We start from the raw sequence: 23,529 nt of genomic DNA on the forward strand, positions 1-23,529 counted from the left end.
TAGGCTAATCGCTCTGTTTACAGTTTGAAGATGGCAAATTTCCAAAGCATTTGTCTGAATATGTAAATATTTGCAGTATGCTTTATTGTAAGTGTGTTGGGAGATTGATGTGATTGATATCGATGGAGATGTTTGTCGTTGAGGGTGATAAAAGCGGGACAATATGGACTTGACATGAAAAGGACGGATTCTCTCCTTCCCTGAAGTCCCTCATATGACGTTACCCTCTTTATTAAGGACAGATGGCCCTTTTTGTCCTCATCTGGCCACCATCCAACCCCCGTCTGTGCTCTTCTGGGAGTAAAAGACGCTCGCTGACAAGTCTAGCGTTCTCTTGCTCTGATATGAACGACTGTGACGACCTGAGTCCCGAGCGATCTGCATTCAGGCATGCTGTGGACTCGCTTGCACTGCGTCCCTGTAGAATGGATCTGTTATTTATTATTTTTAGTATGCCTGCCATCCTTTTATCCTGGACTCAAGAGCATTTTGAAGGAGATGGATTTGTCCTGACTCGATGCATTCAGATGCAAACGTTTGTCACGCAACATCTGTGTCGGAAATGATGTGCATTTCTTATGTATTTGGCATAGCGTCTTAATTACATTACACTTTCACTGCATCACAATTCAATTTCAGGCTCTTAAAACGATCTTCCTGAAATCACTCTGCCTTGTTTTTGTCCTCTTTTCTGCAAGCAAATAAATATTTTCCTTAGTAAAAGCATTACAAATCATGCGTCTGAGCCGTCATTTTGCTCTTTAATGCATGTTAGCTTTCTCTATGTTAAAGTATTAAATTAGCCGGATTTATGTTTGTTGTCTTGCTAGGATGTTGAGTGATGTTTTTATGTCATCATATGACTACTCTAGTTGCTTGACTATTAATTCTTTTCATTACGACTGGATCTGCATTATAATTTTCCTGTCTCTCAAGGTTTTATGCAAAAGAAAGGTGTTTCTCCACATCAGAGAGCTCAGATGATGCACTTCAGACCTTAAATCACATTAGCCAAATTGTGTTAGAAGAAAAATGCATATAGCCTCTAGACTCTCATGACTTCTTGGAAAAATTATGTTAACCCTTGTATAAATGTGCTGTTGGGGACATATGGAGGTGATTCTTCAATTATGGCAATATTTCTAGGATATTTTTGGTAAATGCATTTGTTCTTGATTCGATGTGCCATTTTTAATTATTTGCCAAATTTTTTTATAATCTTTTTTCAATTACGTTGTAATGTGTATTTTTTTTACATGAAAGAATTGACCAGAACTGGAAACATGAGCAGATTTTTACATCCTAACCTGAAAGCTTTACTGAACATGTTTTAATTAAGAAGCAATAGATTTTTTTGTAAAGTGAAAGTACATTTTTTGCTCACCAAAATATTTCTCTATCAAGTGAAAAATACCATTATCAATATCAAAACGCACATTAAGTGCATATCATCATTTTTATTATTAATTTATTTAAAAATGACAGATGAAAGTTCATGGCCATGGGGGGAAATAACAGATTAAATATTTTTTATTATATATATATATATATATTAGAATAAATTAGAATGAACATATCAGTTAACACTTGAGGACAACAGAACCAGGGAGAACAAATAAAATAAAAAAAAACTATTTCTTTCCTGAAACCATAAAGAAAGGAGCTGAAATATCAAATGTATGATTTAATGTGATCATAATATATTAACATTAACATCCAGTGCTTTTCTGTCAAATCAGATACTGGGGGTGTGGCCAAATAATAATAATATTATAATAGCAGCTTTTCTGTTGTAACAAAAGTTAGGGGGCGTGGCCAACATGGTTATATTAATAAACCCTACATTCTCTGGTTATAATATCGTATAATAATGAAAAATACAAGCTGTCATAGATCTAAAGGATCTAGGTTTATTATATAAAAAAAATGTTTTATTTATTCATTTATTTTTTCGCTGTGTCTCAGGAGGTTCCTGGCCGAACAAAGGGTTTGTAATCGCAATCAGGGCCGGTTTAAACGCTCGCGTAAACACGGCTTGTCCTGTCCTGCGTCGCGTCGCGTTGCGTTGCGTCGCGTCTCGCTCGCGCTCTCTCAGCGGAGACTCTTCCGTCACGGTCACGGTGGACACGTCAGAGACCACCACACATTTACTCGAGAGAGCGTCCGCTCGGAGACCCTCTGCCCTACTTTTGTTGCCCGATGCTGCTGCGCGTGGAGGATGAGGAGGCAAATCCCGGAATGTCCTCGCGGATGGATGCAGCTGTTGTTGTAGTTCCGCTGGATAGTTCCGTGAGTGAATCGTGAATCAATAGATAGATAGATAGATATTATTCATCCCATGAGGGACACCGAAGGACAGCTTTGGAAGGACTTTTAAAGCACCGGAGGAGAGAAGGGGGTCCACTCAGTGCCGACCGGAGCGTGATGGACCCCCTGGCCAACATACGCGCGTCTCAGGCGGAGCGCAGCAGCAGAGGAGCCGCCGGTGGGGGATCAGCGGACGAGCAGAGACGCGGCTGCGGGAGAGACGCGGCGCTGGGCGGCAGCGACAGTCTGAGCAGCTTCGCCGACATGGAAGACTCGCTGGAGGAGAAACTCAAAGGTCTGGCGTTCAGGAAGCAGATCTCGTACAGGTAAATATGCGGTTTAATTCAAACCTGCGCGTTCGTGTACAACACTGCGTATTTCTCCACCATATGGAGCGGTGGAACATGGTTTGTTTGTGTGCTTTACTGAACAATGCAAACCAACACCCACCCACCTAAATAATAATATACTCAATAATAATAATAATAGACATCTTGCTAGGATGTCCCTGGGAAAGGAGATTTCGTTTATTATCATGAGAACAGCAATGGCATTATAGGCTAGTGTTGGTGAATGAATTGCTTCATGTGAAAATCGTTTCATATGCATGATATCTTTATATACTCTGTTTTCCTCTTTCACATAAAAACCCTTGGGCAATCAGACAGGCACTTGTATTGAATTGCTTAATTGGCATTTAAATATAACACGAATAGAGTGATGCATAGCTGTATCGTAATGAATTAGACTTCATCTGTGGTAGAGAGACCTATTTCCATATGTAAGGGTCATAAACCACATGCTTTGACATATTAAACGTCATTTCGGCACTACAGAATGGTTTTCAATTTCAGAATAATCTCTGGTGCGTCTGTATCAACTAAAGCCATCTTACTTGCATTGATAAGTTTGCGTGTGCTATGGTGCTCCTCATGTTTTATCTACCTTAAAACTGTCCTAGAGCTGTTGAAAACATCTAAATCTTGCTTTTTTGGGGGGATGCATTGATCATGTCATTCATTCCAGATCAATGTAAGGATCGAGCCGTATTGACAACACTAGTTTCATGCTGAAACAATGGTTTCATGTGGTCACTTGAGCAAACTTGCCTGTTCCTCTCTTCTCAGAGACCCCTAATTTGACCTCCCCTTCCTCCGTTTTCCACCTGTCCATGGAGGAGGGTCACTACCACCCTTACTGCTCCTTCAGAGTCTTAAGGTCAATCCTCCTCTGAGCAGATCAATCCTCGGCTCACAATTAAGGCCAGTCTCTGAAGAAATGATCAAAGGTGTCCTCTCTTTCATAGGAGCGATCTATATCCATCTCCAATTCAGATAAGACGTCAATAAGTCCCATGAAACCCAACCACACCATCAGTAAAACAAACAAACACAAGCCAGCAGGGCCTAAAATGCGAAGCATCTTAGATAAAAAAAGTGTCTTGTTCGGCTTTTTTAAGCAAAGCGTCTAAAAATGGAAGCTTTGAATTTGCCAAAGACAAAAACAGGAACACTGTTCCAAAATCTAGTGAGCTGCCTTGGGGTTTACTGTCTGCATAGGCAACATCCTAACTGTAATGACACCTTATAAATGATTGATTCAGAGCGCTCTATATAGACAGTAAGAAGCATTCCTCAAATGAAATGCACAGGATTTCCATGATACTCAAATACACAAAAATATATGCAGCCACCCACAAATATTTGGTAAAATAATATATATATATTATATATAAAACTCAACTCACAATTGATTTCCATGATACTCAAATACACATTAAAAAAAATATATAGCACCCATAAATGTTGTGTAAAATAATATATATTTTTATTTTATATATTTGAATTTAATGCTTTTTTTTTTGTTTGTTTTAAGAATTAGTGCAAATAGCGTTCCTCACATGAAAAGCAAAGGAAACTGAACTCACATTTGATTTCAGTGTGATTTTAATTGATTTACACGATAATCAAATGCACAAAAAAATATATAACATCCGTAAATGTTGTGTAAAATAGTATATATCTTTATTTTTATATATATATTTTTTGAATAACATAATTAATTTGTAACATAATTATTTTAAGCATATTTATAATTTCTCTTACTTCATCAGTCATCTGTTTCACTGGGCTTGTCGCAAAACATAGTTCTGTGCCAAAAACGTTGTCTTATATTTACGCAGCTCAATCAGCATAATAATCATGCTGCTATCTTTTGGAACAGGCTTTGCAACAGAAGCATATCTGATGTCTTAAAATGCTGCCTAGGTAGGCAGCTCACTAGGATTTGGAACAGAGCCACATTATTCTTCTACATACTCTCCTGAAATATAGGAATAGCACTCATATCAGTTTTTTTGTTATCTAGTGAATCATGTTCGGCTTATAAAGAGGCTCTTGTGTCCTCTCTCTCTCTCTCTCTCTCTCTCTCCAGGACGCTCTAGGAGTGCAGCAGCAGACAGTGGAACATAAAAAAGAACTCATGCATTTTTAAGTGTCCCGATCACAGCCTCGATTGTAGATTTATACATGCTTGACACATTTTCACTCCGCCAGGCTGCTGAAAAGTGAAACATGCATATTTATTGCGGTCTGCTCAGTATCACAGAGTTGGCCTGCAAAAAACTTGTTGCCATGTTTGCCGAGCTTCTGCAAATGGTGAACGGCTACTTCATTAATTTACCATTCTAAATAGATTGACCAATCATGATCATGTGTGGGAAGAATTAATTTACATCTGAAATGTAATGAAAAATTATATTAATTGAGGAAAATAATGTGTTTTGATTGGATTTGAACTACTGATTTATATGGCAGGTGGATAGAAACGGGGAAAAAAATCACATTTTGAAGAATTTTTTTCTCATAGTAACGTGCAAGACTAGGAATGTGTAAATAGGGTCAGTTTGTTCATGCATTTTGAATCCAGAACATTCAGTCAGCACATCGAGGAAGCATATTACCAGGAAGTGATGCGTTGTGCCACCAGTGATGCTGCAGAATAGATGGGAATGGGTTTAATATTTGATCACATACAAGTGTTGTGCTTTATCAGTGAAACTTTAATAAGTGCCCTGGTGCATTTAGTCATCTGTCAAGTTGTGCCAGTCCTCCTCCTGTTTGGCACTTTGCTTCGTGCGTTTGGCTGAAGACTGTAGACGCTTTGCCCAATTAGGACGTACCCTTCACAGTCAGTTTAGCGTGCTGTTATTATTATTATTTTTTATAATTCTCATTTCTAGCTGTCACTGAATCAGAGTGTGAAATGGCCGCCACACCTACTGTAAACATTGGTGCGCAAGAAAAAATGCGTGGTCTGTAGTCGTTCCATCAGTGACTAAATGTGCACAAACCTTTTCTGGACCCGCAGTTGTCCTTTTGTAAGTCCAGCTGATGTGTTTAATCACACTGTATGCATAGGTGCATACAAGAGGGCTTGTCTTGTCTCATTTCCTGCAAAATGCAAAACCCAGGAGCACTCAGTAGATCCTGATGGCTGACGCGAATAAGAATTTTACATAAATGGTCATAATCTCTCCTGAAGATGGCTGTGCGCAAACCGGGCGGCTTAACGCCGATAAAGCCAGTCTTTTTGCTTTTTTCCGCTGCGGCCGGGGTTTGTATTACAGTCTGAGGATTGGGCTTTTGAAGCTTTTCCTTATTCGGTATGTGAGTGTAAGAGGCTTTTCCTCGGCTGTACTGTTCGGTGAAGCTTCCGGTTGATCTGCGCCTCATCAGGGGTCAAAGCAAAAACTTAGTCCCAGGCTTTTGTTTTGTAGTAGGCCCGAACTGCATTTCCACTGATTTAAGAGCCAAATGATAACTTAAAGGACTTTTAATGCCCACAAATAAACATAGTACATGTTTACAAGTCTTAGTTCTTAGTTTGAGAATGTTGTATGCTGTTTCTTCCATTCATTTTCCTACAAGTTGTCCGTCTGTGCTGTCTCCTGTTGTTCCTCTACGTGACTCAGTCGTTCTGGCAGAGAAGCACCTGCAGACAACCAACACACTGGAGGTGTGAGAGACTTCATCTCCCCCTCTGTCTCTTCATTCGTCTTCGCCCACTTCAGCAGGGAGTTAACACTATCTCACCACTCTAATTCTCTCTGACACTGATGGCTCAAACAGGCTCGCTGGTCTTTTATAAAACATGCTACGGCAGCTGCCGTCAATGTGTTTTGGTGGAGCATCAAACGAGAGAATGAAATGTGGTTTTAACTGTCGTAGGCGTGATTTTGCCGTATGGACAGGCTTTGGTTTGTTGCATCACTTACTCATCGTGTTAATAATTGTGTCTCTTTTAATGCACTCGCAACTCATTTAACAAACTTTTGAGCGTATATAGGACAAGTGTTCTAACCTAACAAGATGTTATTGGTTATATTGTTAATATTTTTACATCAGAAATTTTTTTTTTTTTTGAGAAAAAAATAGTTATTGCATATAGATGCAACAAATAATGTTGCATTTAGATGCAAATTTTTTTTATTCCATTTAGACACGTTATTGCATTTAGATGCAAAGAAAAATTGTATTGCGTTTAGATGCCAAAAATGTTATTGCATTTAGATGTGCAAAGTAACATTTTATTGCTTTGAATCAAATTAATTGTGTGCAATATCATAAGGGATATTTGTTAAGAATGTATATATGGTTTGTGTTAATTTCCTGTTGTCTTTGCTGTCCAGAATGTGCTCTTGAACATAGATGAAGGACAAAATGCAAGTGGACAAAGGTCTGTAATTTCTGTCGCCATTCGAGCTGTAGTGTTTTTGTTAAATCATTCTTGGTTTGATTGCGCAAAAATAGCAGAGAAATCATGATTTATATATATTCTAAGACCAGAAATCTAATGTGGTTTTGCCCATTTGTGTTGATTTTAGGGAAAACTCCAGAACTCTGCATATGTAAACATGGTGAATGTGTTAAATGGAGTAGAGAGGACATGGTGTCTCTGTACACAGGCTCCTGCATATATACAGGCTGTACTGGGATTACTGGGTGGCTTTTTTAGCCGATGATGTGACAGGACTGAGTTTTATTCATGATCTGAATCCTGACATGGAGTAATTTAACTGATTGCTGGAGCAGTAAAATTGGTGTGTTAATCCTACCTGCTGAACTGTAGTGCAGTTCTGCCTTTAATAGAAGCAATAAATGAAAAGATGCAGAAGAGATCTGAAGTGTATCATTTATTTCTCAGGCTGGATAAGGTTGTACACATGTGCAGCTCATTTGCATTCGCTCTGCACACATTATCTTTTCAGCACAATTCTCCCTTTCTGTCTCTCTCCTGGTCTCTTTCTCTGTGTAATGCGCTCACTAATTACTATAGCTCGCCTCTATCGCTCTCCAGCTGTGGTCTGGGAGGTTGTGTGTGTGTGTGCGTGTGTGTGTGGATGGGTTCAGCCCGTTATACCCTGATAGCACAGGGTTAAAGCAGCCCAGCCCTCATTTAGCAAATGATTCATTCAATTAGGCAGCCAGGACTTCAGGTGGAAAAGAAAAACCTGGAGGCCCCTCACGTCCCCGAAGCCCTCCAAGAGGCGGTACGTAGGAAATCCGTCCCACTTTTACCACACTAATGGAGGATTCAGGGTCCTGACACACATTAGTGTTGCATTCAGACTGCTCTTTTCAACACAACACAACATTTACCTGATCATTACCAGGAGAGCCATCTGCCAGCATTACTCTGTGTTCAGAGGCTTTTTGGGACGTGCAGGGATTGAATGGCGTATTTGAGAGGCACAGGTCATGGATAACAACTACATATTGTACTAAAGAAAACTTGGTGAGCTGCAGGTCGTGGATGGGTTTATTTGACATGAATGATAGATGATTATTTACATTTCATGTGGTTTAGGATGTCGAGGGTTAATTTTCAGTTCAAAATGTGGTTACGGACATTAGTCCACCCACAACTGACTAGTCCACTGAGTTTTTCTAGGTTATCTAGATTTTTTTTCTTGTTTTTATAGGTTTAACACTAGTTCTAGGTTTAGCATTAGTGCTTTATTTATTGTGCAATGCTTTAGCAATGCAATGCTTTAATTTAATTCAAATTCAACCCGCCCATTCTTTAAAGTTAAATTCAGCCCACATAAACATTGTTTTTATTTATTTATTTATTTTTCCTCAGGTCCTGAATGTGTTTTTGACAGTGGTAATAGATGTTTATTTACGTTTCATGTGGTTTAGGATGTCAAGCGTTAATTTTCAATTCAAAACCTGTGGTTTTGGATGTCAGTCATAGAGTAGAGATGAATCAGAAGAGTTGATTAATTGTCCACAAATGACTAGTGGACTGAGTTTTTCTAGATTGTCTAGATTTTTTTTATACAGTAGTTTTAGCATTAGCTGTTAGACAGTTTGCAGAATACAAAACCATTTCTGAAAAGTTGCATATTTGAATTCTATATTTAAATTCAAAGTTTAAATACACATTACACTTTTTCTGACTTTTTTCTTTGACCAGTTGTTTGTTTGTTTTGCACTTTAGGATTTTAGGGTGTCAAGTAAAAAACAAAAAACAAAATATTATTATTTATTATAGCTTGCCTGTCTCTCTCCAGGTCTCAATTAAGCAACCTGGACCTCAATATTTCAATATTGATGTTATAGTTATATAATTAAGTATTTAAATTCAAAATTTAAATCCAACCCCCTTTTTTTATTATTATTTAAATTCAGATTTTTTTTTTTGGACCGTGTTGTAATGTGTGTGTGTGTGTGTGTGTGTCTTGCATTTTTAGGATTTTAGGGTGTTGAGTTAAAAGGTTTTTCCCCCATAAAAAAAACCTAGCGCTTTATATAGTCAGCTTTAAGAGTTTAATTTTAGATTAACTAGCACTAAACCTCATATAAACAAAGCAAGCTGCGGTTGATCATTTTACCTGTTAATCTGCATTCACTTCCTTACTAATCTGCGAAGTAGATCAGACTTTGGTCTGATAATCAAAAGTCTGAGCTCAAGACACCTGTAGGGATTGTCATTTGAAAATGACAGTAATTAAACCCGGTCTTCTGGAGATGTTAGTATAAAGTAGATTTTTGGGACTCCTATTCTGGCCCGAGCAGTTTCTACACACTCGTGTAGGTGTGTTGTCCGCCGGAGTCCATCTCAGAGTTTTGCTCTTGATGGCAGGGCTATTTTCAGCAGATGGATGGGTCAGATAGGGGAGAGATACGTGCTTCCGATGCCACCCCCGCACCCTGCACCAAACACAGAGGTTAATTATGAAGGTTTCAGCAGCCAGAGGAGGAGAACAGATAGAAGAAAGAGCGAGAGGAGGTTTATATACAGGCAGGAGTGGGATCCATCACTCCCACATACTCTCCCAACGATGCTCTTAATCTCACACACACACTCACACAAAAGCATCACAGTCACAGTTATATGTAATTACACAGTCCGATCCCACACGCTCCCACTCACGGAGCCCCTGAGCGCGCACGATGCCGGATTGTCACGTTAGTGTATATCTATAACTTTAGAGAACATTGCATGCAGTGCAGAGCATTCAAACACCTCCTCCAGCAAAAAAATATATGTGCATTATGTATTAGGACTGGGTAATATATATTATATTTACAATGACAAAATTTTTTTTAGCTATATCACTCAGCCATACTATATGTGATGTTGTTGTTACTAAACTCTGAGGGGACGACCTGACTTGGTTTCCTGTGATTGTTGTTGGCCAAAAGACTGTGTGTGTGTGTGTGTGTGTGTCAGGTCACAGACAGTCAAGGGAAGGGCACAGAAACTGCAGGGGGTCTGGACCTCTCCCTCAAACACCGGGAAATGTGTCATAGCTGTTTCGGTTGCACCGCAAAGCAATTGAAATAACAAATTTTACATGCAAGAGCAAACTATGCACATAACACAGTATTATTGTGTCTGCATTGAATGCCAGCATCAGAGGAGAAATCACTGTTATTTACAGCGTTAATAAAGAGCTGCCATCCATATGGTTTCCCCGGAAGGATTTACTTTGATGTAAGATGCTATGCTTTAAAAGATAATGAAACCATTTATCAGCAGAAGCTGTTTGTGTTTAAGACTAGCATCGCTATTGCTATTGTTCACATATGATTTTAACAAACTTCTAACCATAAGAATTAGACATTTGGTACACTGTTCGTGCTACAGACATGAATGATATCTCAGGTTGTGCCGTTTATTGAGTGTTCTGTGACTTTTATAACGGATCATACTTGTAAAATAGCCTGGCGGATGATAATCGAGCAAAAAAGTCCCATAGACTTGCATTGAAAGAGGGAACCAAGCCAATATCTAGAGAACAGACTTGTGGGTGAGCTGGTATGACTGTCCCAGTAAGCAACCACCCTAGCAACCGCATAACAACAAGATAAAAGCCATTTAAAACATCATAGAAATGTGACACAAGGTGACATGGCATAGTAACTGCATAGAAATGACATAAAAACACTCAAAATACTATGCAACTGCATAGCAATGTGTAATATAATCTGCATAGCAATATCACCCAGAACACCCTAGCAACTGCATAGCAACAATATAAAAGCTAAAAACAACTCCAAACACTATAGCAACAGCATATAAACACGTCATAGCAACAGCGTAGCCATGCTACTGAAAATGCCCTAGCAACCACCCAGAACACCCAAATAATGCCCGAGCAACCACCTAGAACATCTTAGCAGCAACAGCAACTTGGTACCAGAACACTCAGACATCATAGTATAGTCAATGTCACCAAGTTTTGCACAATCAAGCACCACTTAATATTTTCTTCAGAAAATGTAAACAATCTAGTTAACTTTTATATCTTCAGTCAATTGAGTGACTGAATTGCTTCAGTTCTTTTTAAGAAATCACATTTTTCTTTTGCCGTCTTGAGTCTTTCAGTGAGCTGGAGGAATGTAAAATGTGTGGTGTTGCTACGCATGAGGATCTTTAACAGGAGAAAGTGTCAGAACGCAGGAGAGACTGAAATGAATAGAGCGATAGGCGATTACCTAGGAGCACTTGGATCCGCGTGAACGGCACTCGCCAAAGCCAGACCGCCCACGGTCCCTGCACCCGCTGCACTGCAAAAAATCACCCTCTTAATCAGTATTTTTGTCTTGTTTTCCTGTAGAAATATCCAAACATTCTTAAAAATACTTGAGAAGCAAAATTGTATAAGATAATCAGACGAGAGGAGAAAAGACGAGGGGGAGGGAGATGAATGGAGGGGGGGGGGGGTCTTTGCTCCGTCATGTGGTGAAGGGCAAGGTGCATGTGGCCCACAGCAGCTGGTCTGCCGGGAGACGCTGAAGTTTGACCCTGACGAGAAGGAAAAGGAGAAGGGTACGGATAGAAAGGGAAAGAGAGAGAAAGAAAAGACAAAGATAAAGTGAGAGTTAAGGAGGAAGGTGAGAGGCTGAAGACCTGAGAAGATGTTGAGAAAGATAAAGAGAGACTGAAGAGGATTGTTCTTTAAAAACATGTCCTATATATTTATACCCTTTAGAAGAGGAAGGAAAGAGGGAACGAGAGAAGGATTGAGGAACAGATTGTCACATCGCCATGAGGAAAGGACACAAACACTCTACTGTCCCTCATGTGTTCCTCTCTCAGGCAGGCTAGGCAGAGCAGAGACAGGACGGACAGAACGACATGTGAGGGTTGACAGTCATCACTGGACTGTGGAGGGAAAGTGTGTTTCGCAGTGTGAGGCTGGGTGGTGATGGATATAAATATCTGAGCACTGTTGTTTGGGGAGTTCAAGCGGGAAAAGCCCAGGCTTCCTGTCTGACCACTAAACCAGCAGGACAGGAGTTCTGTTGCACACTTATAAGTTCACAGTAAGTGCATGTTGAGCATTTATTGAAATGCTATAAATGAATATGGTACTACACAATGAATGCATTACCAAACTAATGCATTTAAAGATTTAAAATGCTAGAAAGCTACTCCTTCCATGAGTGGCACTGGCACAACTACACACATACATGCACAGATACAAACACCTTCTGCTAGTGAACCGTTAGTCTGGATTTGTATCATGCATATATGCTGTTATCAGAAGGCGCAGACTTAATTTAGCTGAAATAAAATCTGTCCGTGAATCAGGCTTGCTGAGCTCTTCCATCATTAGCTCCACCACAGATGTTATCTGGGTTTTCAAGAGCAAAGGCGACATCCCGAGAAGGATAGCAGTAAAGTTTGTTCTGTATGTGTGAAAATGGCATGTGAAGTGGGCAGATTCCAGTGCCATCCAATTGTACTATGATTACAGTGTCAGTGAAGAGCCACCATGGAATGTTATCAAACATAAACAAAATAAACTCTTGTCAAACATACATACATACATCATATATATATATATATATACAGTGGGTACGGAAAGTATTCAGACCCCCTTAAATTTTTCACTCTTTGTTATATTGCAGCCATTTGCTAAAATCATTTAAGTTAATTTTTTTTCCTCATTAATGTACACACAGCACCCCATATTGACAGAAAAACACAGAATTGTTGACATTTTTGCAGATTTATTAAAAAAGAAAAACTGAAATATCACATGGTCCTAAGTATTCAGACCCTTTGCTGTGACACTCATATATTTAACTCAGGGGCTGTCCATTTCTTCTGATCAGCCTTGAGATGGTTCTACACCTTCATTCGAGTCCAGCTGTGTTTGATTATACTGATTGGACTTGATTAGCAAAGCCACACACCTGTCTATATAAGACCTTACAGCTCACAGTGCATGTCAGAACAAATGAGAATCATGAGGTCAAAGGAACCGCCTGAAGAGCTCAGACACAGAATTGTGGCAAGGCACAGATCTGGCCAAGGTTACAAAAAAATTCTGCTGCACTTAAGGTTCCTAAGAGCACAGTGGCCTCCATAATCCTTAAATGGAAGACGTGTGGGACGACCAGAACCCTTCCTAGAGCTGGCCGTCCAGCCAAACTGAGCTATCGGGGGAGAAGAGCCTTGGTGAGAGAGGTAAAGAAGAACCCAAAGATCACTGTGGCTGAGCGCCAGAGATGCAGTCGGGAGATGGGAGAAAGTTGTAGAAAGTCAACCATCACTGCAGCCCTCCACCAGTCGGGGCTTTATGGCAGAGTGGCCCGACGGAAACCTCTCCTCAGTGCAAGACACATGAAAAAACACCTGAAGGACTCCAAGATGGTGAGAAATAAGATTATCTGGTCTGATGAGACCAAGATAGAACTTTTTGGCCTTAATTCTAAGCGGTATGTGTGGAGAAAACCAGGCACTGCTCATCACCTGTCCAATACAGTCCCAACAGTGAAGCATGGTGGTGGCAGCATCATGCTGTGGGGGTGTTTTTCAGCTGCAGGGACAGGACGACTGGTTGCAATCAAGGGAAAGATGAATGCGGCCAAGTACAGGGATATCCTAGACGAAAACCTTCTCCAGAGTGCTCAGGACCTCAGACTGGGCCAAAGGTTTACCTTCCAACAAGACAATGACCCTAAGCACACAGCTAAAATAACGAAGGAGTGGCTTCACAACAACTCTGTGACTGTTCTTGAATGGCCCAGCCAGAGCCCTGACTTAAACCCAATGGAGCATCTCTGGAGAGACCTAAAAATGGCTGTCCACCAACGTTTACCATCCAACCTGACAGAACTGGAGAGGATCTGCAAGGAGGAATGGCAGAGGATCCCCAAATCCAGGTGTGAAAAACTTGTTGCATCTTTCCCAAAAAGACTCATGACTGTATTAGATCAAAAGGGTGCTTCTACTAAATACTGAGCAAAGGGTCTGAATACTTAGGACCATGTGATATTTCAGTTTTTCTTTTTTAATAAATCTGCAAAAATGTCAACAATTCTGTGTTTTTCTGTCAATATGGTGTGCTGTGTGTACATTAATGAGGAAAAAAAATTAACTTAAATGATTTTAGCAAATGGCTGCAATATAACAAAGAGTGAAAAATTTAAGGGGGTCTGAATACTTTCCGTACCCACTGTATATATATATATATATATATGATGTATGTATGTATGTTTGACAAGAGTTTATTTTCTCACTTTTGGTCCACCGAGCCAAATGTGTCCATAGTGTGTCCAAACACCCATATATAACTGGATCTGCCCACGGATATGTCCACCTACCTCTTACTTCCATTTCTTCCCCATGATCCGGTCACAAGTGTGATGTATGTGCTGAGTTTGCGTATGTATGTGTGTGTTTGTGTGTAGTTTTCCTGCCATTGTCAGTGGGTGTGTGTCAGGCTGCAGTGACAGAGCTCAAGGGCAAATGAGAGAAATGTGTCTCCGTCCGGCACACACATGAACACATAGTCACAACAACAACAACATCACGGACACACACATACAAAAAGGGAACCTGAGGTAATTCTGCCCCGATACGTATAAACTGAGTGACTAATACTCTGACTACATTTATTCAGGAAACATTAGCGTAAGTGCAATGGTTTAGAAACGGTATCCTTGCTTCGGGACAGGGTAAACGGCCAAAGCATTCAAAGTAGCTTGCAGGGTCTGGATTAGTAGATGCTTTTGTTTAAAGCGACTAGCAGCGCACTGTTTCAAGGACAAAATCCTCAAGAGCACAATGGCGATAATTTGTTTCTTGTTGGGCTCAATCTGCAACCTTCTGGTTACTATTTTCCACTTGGTGGGACTCCTGTGTGCTGTAGCCAGAGGGTTGCTGGTTTGAACCCACCAAGAAACAAGTTAGCCACAAAAACATTAGGAATCCATCTGGGAATATGTAATGTATGTCCAAAATCTGTCACATGAGAAGACTTGTGAGACACCTGCTTACTGTAATTCAATAAACGGATAACAAGACGTGGGCTAAAAATGAAGTGCTGTTAATGTGTTGTGTGATGTTCTTATCTAGAATGCTCTTTATTGCCTCTTGATACACTCTGGTGTTGTTCTGTTCTTCACGTTGTTATCGGGACGCTGCTGGCTTCAGATAAAAGCACAAAGATTGAATTAGTGCTAATCACTGATCTGCCTGAGATTCCTCTCAGACTTGGGGTCTCGCGGGAGCTCTGCGTATGCGTTGATTTTGTTACTTTTTACCTTGAGCACATCTTTCTCTCGCTTGTGTTTTTTCACCCCCCCAGTGCTGAGCCTTAGATCTTAATCTCTGGAGTGAGAGGGAGGCATGAGAAAAAGGTCCATGTCAAGGACTTTCTACTCTGATGAGAATGAGGAGAAGAAGAAGGGTTGTGCTGTGGAGCGCCAGTAGCCTTGAGGAAGTCAGTAATGGTAAGGCTCAGAGAAGCTGTCCTTCAAGTGCATGTTCGCCAGGGGCCCACGGGCAGGAAGAATCACAGCGAGCACACTGACCCAGTTAGAGAGCTACATGGAGGGATTGAGCGAAGCAGAAGTAGAGAGAAAAAAGAAAGAAAGAAAAAAAAGTGAGAGTGACAAGATCAGAGACTCTTCCTGCCAGAACATTCCAACAGATTGTGTCCAGATCATTCATTGTCTTCACATTACTTGGTTGACATCACTTGTGTCAAGACATAGAAGGATCATTCCCTTTCAGCCTCATTTTCACTCTTTCATAATCACTAGTTAAATCAAGAAAGAACTTGCTGGCGTACGTCACCTGCCAGGCACTAACTGAAGAACACCGATCCACGAATATTTGAATTTACATAATCAGACTACTCACAAAAAGCTTTGCATCATCAGAGTGTGAGGTCATCGAATGAAGTCACATCCTCTAGAGTCACTATATTGCGACTCAATCAGTCTGGGCAGAGAAGAGAGCCAGTCAACTACTCTGCTAGACTGACATATCCCTGGATAAAGTGTCCCTTTGTAACAGGTTGCCCATATATTGTCTTGCAGAAGGTCAACTTGTGTTACATAATGGACCTTAAAATAGCTTGAAGTGCTAGACGTGGGGCTGACCTTGTGGTTTGGTTCTCTGGGGGTAACGATGGCAATGATGATTGTGAGAGATTCTTGTCTCTGGTGACAGGAAAGGATCTGACACCTATACACGCCTCCGGGTTCTCAGGTATCCTCCATCAGGTCTCAGCTATCTGACGACTGATGATCTCAGCGCTACACGGGCAGCAGGAGGTTGCACGATTGGGTGTGTTAGGCATGCTCTGGCTCTAGCAGGCAGCCATGTGTAACAGTGATGTCAGCCTACCTTGCAGCGGTGGAAGTGAGCCGTCTGCTTGCCCAACTTTGGATGCTGCTGGAGAAGAGTTAGGAAGCACCCCGAAAGTTAGGAAAGGAGGATACAGGCTGAGAAGGAGAAATGGAAGGATGATCAGGGCCCAGAAGACAGTAGAGGAAAAGCGAGTATGCGGGAAAGGGCGGAAGCGGAAGGTGACCTGGTACCACAGGCTTCTCGGCTACAGGTTAGTGACAGTTTTGTGGTCTCTTTGCAATCTAGTTTGACCAGGTGTTGCTGCATGTCTTTTAAGCAGCCGAACTCCAAGCAGAACTTCACTCTTTTACTTTTCTTATTGAGATCGAGAGTGGGCGGCGCAGAGAAATGATATCATAACTGTGTACGTGGGTTGACACCTGACTTAAAGCGTGGATGGAGTTTTCATCCCGCACACAACTACAAAACGTAATTGGGAGCGGGGACAGAGATTATGATGCTGACAGCAAGATTTAAGACTTAAATACACCAACGGTGGCGTGTGTTGGACTGTTGCCATGACTACACAGGAGATATGATATTACCGCAGGCTGTTGTGGGAGGGAGATTGAACACGCATCCCCTGCATTCGCACATGTAAACCTTCTGTCCATCCCTTCATGTCTGCTACTTGGATAAACAGGAACTCGCACGGCAAATTAATACTGGCCGATGATACATGTCACAAACATGCACATCATCCTTCTGCAATCTCTCAATGAAGCCAGACCTCTGTCAAAGCTGGTTTTAGTAGAACTAATTCCATTATAGCAGTCTCGCTGATTGCTCTTCCTGTCTGTTTCCCCCGGCGCTGGATGGCGTGTGGCATATCCTTTATCTCAAATCGTGTTCCATTCTGCCTGCACTCAGTTGATTACTTTCTAGTGAAATGTTCTGCTGTCTGCGAAATCACACAGTGTTTACCCAGGACTGATTATACACACTAATGTATGGTGTCCTTAAACAGTGGACATCGTTGATTGATTTGCTTAATGCCATGGAATAATATTAAACAGAAATGCGTTACTCATTTATCTGACTGCAATGGGAAAGAAGACATGGAGGTCTCAACCCTTTCCGCTGTCTCTATATCAGCCTGTGGATTTGACACTAATGATTTAGTATTCAGGAAGTTTTCTAACGAAAGCTTTCTTACTCAGCTCCTCATGTTGCATGTTTCCTTCACAGCATTTTGTCAAGAATGGCCTTTTTCCGATGCATGTGTCATCAAATTTGTTTTACTTAAGTGTCAACTTTGTTTGAAGAGAAGGTCATTGGTGAGATCTATTATGAAACCCTAGAGACGATGTTAGATCATTTTTCTCTTAAATCTTGTTTCATCTCCATTTTAGCACATTGGTGTCTACACTCTAAAAAATGCTGGGTTAAATACAACCCAGCACTGGGTAAAATATGGACAAACCCAGCAATTGGGTTGTTTTCAACCAACAGTTGGGTTCAATGTTTAACCCAACCTTCTGTGCAGTAATCCAACTGCTGGGTCAAAACAACCCAATCGCTGAGTTTGTCCATATTTTACCCAGCGCTGGGTTGTATTTAACCCAGCATTTTTTAGAGTGTAGAAGCAGATTGAGATGTTAAAGAGAACCTGGTTTAGATTTTGCTTGCCTACGCATGTATGACACATTGTTTATGTATTTGTTGTCATGTTCCTGGCCTTCACCACATTTCGTGGCATGTTTCCAACGCACATGTCATCCACCAGTGGCTCTATTTTTAGCTCGGAGGGTAAAGGTGCATGATCCCGTGGCCCCGCCTCGCTTTACAAAAGAGCTAGTAACTGGACTCTCGCTCGTGTTCTTTCTGAACGGGATAATTTTAGACGAGGATTTGAAACTTTCAGCATGGTGTCAGGTGTACGGCCCACCATTTCCTCATCCGTTGTTCTTTTCACCCCCTGCCTCAGTTGCTTGTGTCGTGAGTGTATAAAATTATACACCCAGCGTTGGGTCACTTTCAACCTTCGCTTCAAAAGAGACGACCATATGGCGCTGTGTGTTTACTATGTTAAATACTGAGCTCTTTGGAGGAAGATCAGGTGGCAGCAGTTTTTGAGGAAGGAGCTTGGAGATTCAGCAAGTTCAGTTACACACTTTAATATGCACAACTTGCAAATAACACAGCTGGAGATATGAAACCTGCATGCTACATGTTCACTTTGATATATCAGTAGCAAATGCAGGTGTTAATGTACTTGAGAAATGTTTTGGCTGTAGTGTGCTCTGTGTTTGTACAGACAGTGTGGGTATTTATTTATTTTTTGTTCTTTGTATTGTGTGAATATAAGTTTGTGTAGATCTAACTGTGATACTGGCATGAGATGATGGCTAAATCTATGGAAGAATGACAGACAGAGGAAGTGATCACACTATACAGAATCATGCAAGTCCCTTGCTGTGACACAAGCACACATACACACATTGTGTCTAAGAACATTCTTTGCTTATTTCATACCATATGAGGCAGAAGCTCTATTTGCATGCAGGGAATTATGGGAACTTCCTGGCCAAGCAGACTGGTTAACAGATTGGTCTGGATCATTTTGATACTGGCACAAGGTAGATGGCCGTCTCCTGTTGTGTGTGTTTTTAGTGTGTCCCCGCTTTAGCTCCACGGTGACTAGTCCTTTTATGTGCAGCAGCAAGGAGCTTTAGCCCAGATGTCAAAACCTTCATTTCAGCAAGGTCTCATTATTTTCTCTTGAATGCGTTTACTCTTGGGCTGAAGCTATTTGTGGTCATTCTGTTCCGCAGGAAAGCCATCTCACGGTCGGGCCTCCAGCATTTGGGTCCTGCTCACAGTCCCTTCCCTGCCCTGAGCAATGGACCAGCCAAGGAGCTTCGCAGCACAGTGGACTGGAGCGTAAGTGTTCCTCGTCTGTCTTTCACTCCGATTGTCTGTCCAACTGTGTCTTATCAGCTTTCCCATAGAAAAAGATTACTGTGGCAGTGCTGTGATGGTATATGGTACTTCAATATAGACATGAATCTTTTTGATTTGAACTATTAAGTAACCACCTAGCGACCACCTAAAACACCCTAACGACCACCTAATAGCCATCCAGAACCAGTGTTATTTTAGTATTATTTATATACTATTATAGTATATTTATATAGTATTATTAATATTTTAACTTGACTTGCAGCTTTCATTTTAATTTTAGTTAAAACATTTTGTAGTTTTGTTGTGCTTGTCATTTTTATAAGATTTATTGTTTCTTTTTAAATGTTTCTGTTTAGCTTTAATTTAGTTTTATTTGAGTTTTATTTTGTCATTTTAGCATAGTGTTTTATTTCAGTTAGTTGCTTTACATTTTCTTTCTTACATTTTTCAACATATCTTAATTCAGTTTTAAATGAGCTTTTATTGTTATATTTTAATTTCAGTTTAAGTTTTGTTTTGAGCTTTTGTCATTATTATTTTTTTAAAATGCTTCTATTTAGCTTTAATATATTATTTCTGTATAGTTTTAGTATTTTAGTACTTCGGCGTAAGCTTTATTTAATTCAGTTAGTTGTTTTTCATGTAATATTTATATTTGATGTCACTTTATTTTATTTAGCAACAGTATAGCAATGCAGTAAATAATGGTGATGAGTTAACCACAGGTTGCACTAGTTTACAATGTTTCATCATTTTTTATATAGTGTGAGTTTTGTGTATAATATGAGACATTCCCAGACTAAAGTGCTAATGTTAGTGTTGAGAATAAGGTTGTGCATTATTAGTTTTGCACATATCAGCACATTCAGACTGGTGGGCGCAGTTAGTCGTGGGTGGGTCCCGCAAAGACGGTTGGCATGGCAATAGAGAGACTCGTTAATCCAGGTGCTGTGTGTACAGATGGAGACTGCTGAGGGGGCGGAGCCCAGCGGGACACTTCCTGTGCGTCTTTGCTGGCCTTTCCTTCCCCGCTAGTTCCCGATGTGACCAGCGCAGCCATCAAACATTAATACGCCTTCCTAAAGCTGCTAAGTGTGTGCGCGAGTCAGTGCTAATTGAAGCCTCACACAACAGTGTTGTTGCCATATGAACTAAGAGTTTGTGTGATTTGAATGTGCGTTACATGCTCCTATACATTGGTTATGTCAAGTTTTATAAAGTACAGATCGATTCAAAGCAGCTTCACAGTAATAAAACAAGAAAGTAACAGTATTAATATTGCAACATTTTTGAAGAAGGAAATGAATACCGTTGCATTATTGAAGGATTTTGAAATATGAATAATACTGTTCTTTGTATTCTAAAAAAAGCTGCTTTGAATCGATCTGTAGTGTATAAACCTCGACTTATGTCATTATTCAATTCTGTTGAGTTCAATTTAGTTCAGTAATGAGTACATGTTGAAAAGTTCATGAAGTGAACTCAGATTTTTTTGAAGTTGCAAGTAAAACAAATACTGTTGGAGTAAATTTTACAAGAAAATGTCTCTTTCTACTTTAAAATTTTATGTTTAATTCTGTTTCTTTGTAATGAACTGTGAAATTTACTAGCAATTTCGGAATGAAAATTCAACACATTTTTTTTTCAGACTATAAAGCATTTCTACAGAAAATAGTGTCTTTATTTAACTAAAGTCAATTTAGTGTTGATTCAGTTTAGTTTAATAATGATTTGCTACATGCTAATCAGTTAGCATAAGGGGATTTTTTTTCATTCTAGAGAGAATTTGATCAATACTTTTGATTTTGTTTTCCTGACAGCGTAAAATTTACTTTTAAATGAGCATAGATACTAATTTTGTGAGTGTTTATGAGTAATAGCATATAGACATTAGCTTCAAAGGTAGCAGACATGGACTGTCTCGTTTTTAGATTGTGTTCTCACATTTGTCTGCTGCATATGTCATTGACACTCAGAAAAGTAACCATTAGAGTCCAAAGTAAGAAAGAAATTGCATTCATTTATGCCTCACAAGGAATAACAGTAAGTTTTATAATGGTTGCTTTTCTGAAATGATACGAATGTGACCTCCAGAGAGAACAGCCTTCCAAATGAGACGTAAACATGGATTAAAAGCCACAAAACATTTGATTTGATCTCCTTATGCGCAGGAGAATGCAGTGAACGGTGACCACCTGTGGCTGGAGACGAATTGCTCCGGCGATCTCTGTTACCTGGGCGAAGAGACGTGCGTGGTCAAGATTGCAGTGAGTATAATGTGTTTAAACAGGTTCAAACGGACGAGAGAAGTCTGTATTTGCTTGGCGAGCTGAAGGCAGAGACGAGTGTCATTAGAGTGTTTTAGCAGTGATATTTTCTTTCATGAGATAATGTGAGGCTGGTGTGTATTGAAAGGAAGAGGCAGCTATTAGTCTGAGAATGTACAGCAGGTAAAAGGATTTTGTTAGGCTTTTGTGAAAGCGCGGCGCCATGCTCTGATGTTTTCAAGAGCCGTGGCAACTCTATTATTGCCACTTCAAGGAGTTGGCAAAATCATTCCTTGCCTCAGAGGAAGCTTTTTACTGCTGAAGATGAGAGCATATTTCTCTTACAATTGAATTATAAGATGGATCGTAGATGTGTGCTCTTGCTCTATGACAAATTTCTGTGTGTTTGTGCTGTTCGGTTCTCTTTAAGAAGTCGGCTCCCCGGAGGAAGTGTGCAGCCTGTAAGATCGTGGTCCACACGGCGTGTATCGAGGAGCTGGACAAGGTGAGCGGAGGCAGAAATATCTGTTTAATTCTCATGCACGTCATCAATATGCCCTCAACAGATGAACGCTGACGTTTGTCTCTTCAAATAGACATCAGGAGGATGATGAAATAGGATGAGATGGTATAATCTAGGTATTGCGGTTATGGTTTTTAGGATCAGGAGTTGTGGGTTCCTGCTGTTGCGGTATTCAAATATAGTTATCAGTGCAATTGGGTGAATAGATGTGAAAGAATATCAAGGTAACGGTATATATCACAATATATAGTGTCTTGCTGGACATTTTATGAATGTTTTACTATGTTGTAATGTCTGTTTTTTTGATAGTTTATGTATATTAGGTAATTAGAGATTATGTTTTTAATTAAAAATAAATGAAAATATAATCATATATATATAGATAGATAGATATTCACATTGCATATATTTCTATATTATTATATCACATTTGATATTAATTTTAATGTATGTAACATGAATACACACTATTAATATAATATAATGTTATATAATATAAAAGTTTGTTCTATTTCTCAGTGCAGTTGCATGAAAGAATATCAAGTTAACTGTATATCACAGTATATATTGTCATGCTGAAATTTTACTAACTATTGTAATGTCTGTTTTTGATAATTTTTTTAAATTAAATTCAATGTAAAAAATTATTTTAATTATTTAATAGTTCAGAGATGACTAGTTTTATTATTTGTATTTAAAACAAAAAATAATATAGTATAAATATTTCACATTGTAATATTGTACTATAATACAATATATTGTAATAGATCTATTTATTTGTTTATCAGTGAAATTGCATGAAAAGACAACATGAAATATCAAGCTAACAGTATATATTACAATGTATATTTTCTTGCTGGAAATGTAATTAAAAATGCTTTATATTTTAATAATAATGTAGTTATGTCTGTTTTTGGATAGTTTAATAAACTCAATATATTAGAAATTATTTTGAATTATTTAATAGTTTAGAATTTTTTTTTCTTTTTAGTTTTTAAATTTTTTAAACAATCAACAGTAGTAATAATAATATAGTATGGATGTGCATTTCACATTTAAATTGTATTATATTAATAATATAATATAATATAATTGTTGCGGGGCTGACAAGACGTGAGAAGTGCGGATCCATATGCAGGCTTTTTATTTGGAGAAGACAGAGACGTGGTCATAAAACAAGCAGGGTCAAACAGTGGCAAACAGGTATATGGCGAGCAAAACACAAGGATAGTCCTAGGGCTAGCGTAGGTCGATGAACGGCAAACAGAATCAGAAGGGGCAGCCTCCCTGGCAGACACAAAGCACACAAAGAATTCACAAACGTCTGTAATGGGGCTGACAAGACATGAGACGTGCGGATCCATA

General features: G+C 39.6%; 1 protein-coding gene across 1 annotated transcript in view; it reads left to right on the forward strand.

The window, feature by feature from the left end:
- Positions 1-1,903: 1,903 nt before the first annotated feature.
- LOC107581052 (diacylglycerol kinase iota-like) overlaps positions 1,904-23,529 on the forward strand; it is a 42,760-nt gene continuing 21,134 nt past the window's right edge. Inside the window, exons 1-4 of the mRNA XM_016266632.1 lie at positions 1,904-2,633; positions 19,245-19,353; positions 21,546-21,641; positions 22,072-22,146. Coding sequence (XP_016122118.1) covers positions 2,425-2,633; positions 19,245-19,353; positions 21,546-21,641; positions 22,072-22,146 — 489 coding nt within the window. The 5' untranslated portion in view covers positions 1,904-2,424. The remainder of the gene's footprint in view (positions 2,634-19,244; positions 19,354-21,545; positions 21,642-22,071; positions 22,147-23,529) is intronic.

The sequence above is a fragment of the Sinocyclocheilus grahami genome, unplaced genomic scaffold (genome assembly GCF_001515645.1).
Source record: "Sinocyclocheilus grahami isolate Dianchi unplaced genomic scaffold, SAMN03320097.WGS_v1.1 scaffold33.1, whole genome shotgun sequence".
Lineage (NCBI taxonomy): Eukaryota > Metazoa > Chordata > Actinopteri > Cypriniformes > Cyprinidae > Sinocyclocheilus > Sinocyclocheilus grahami.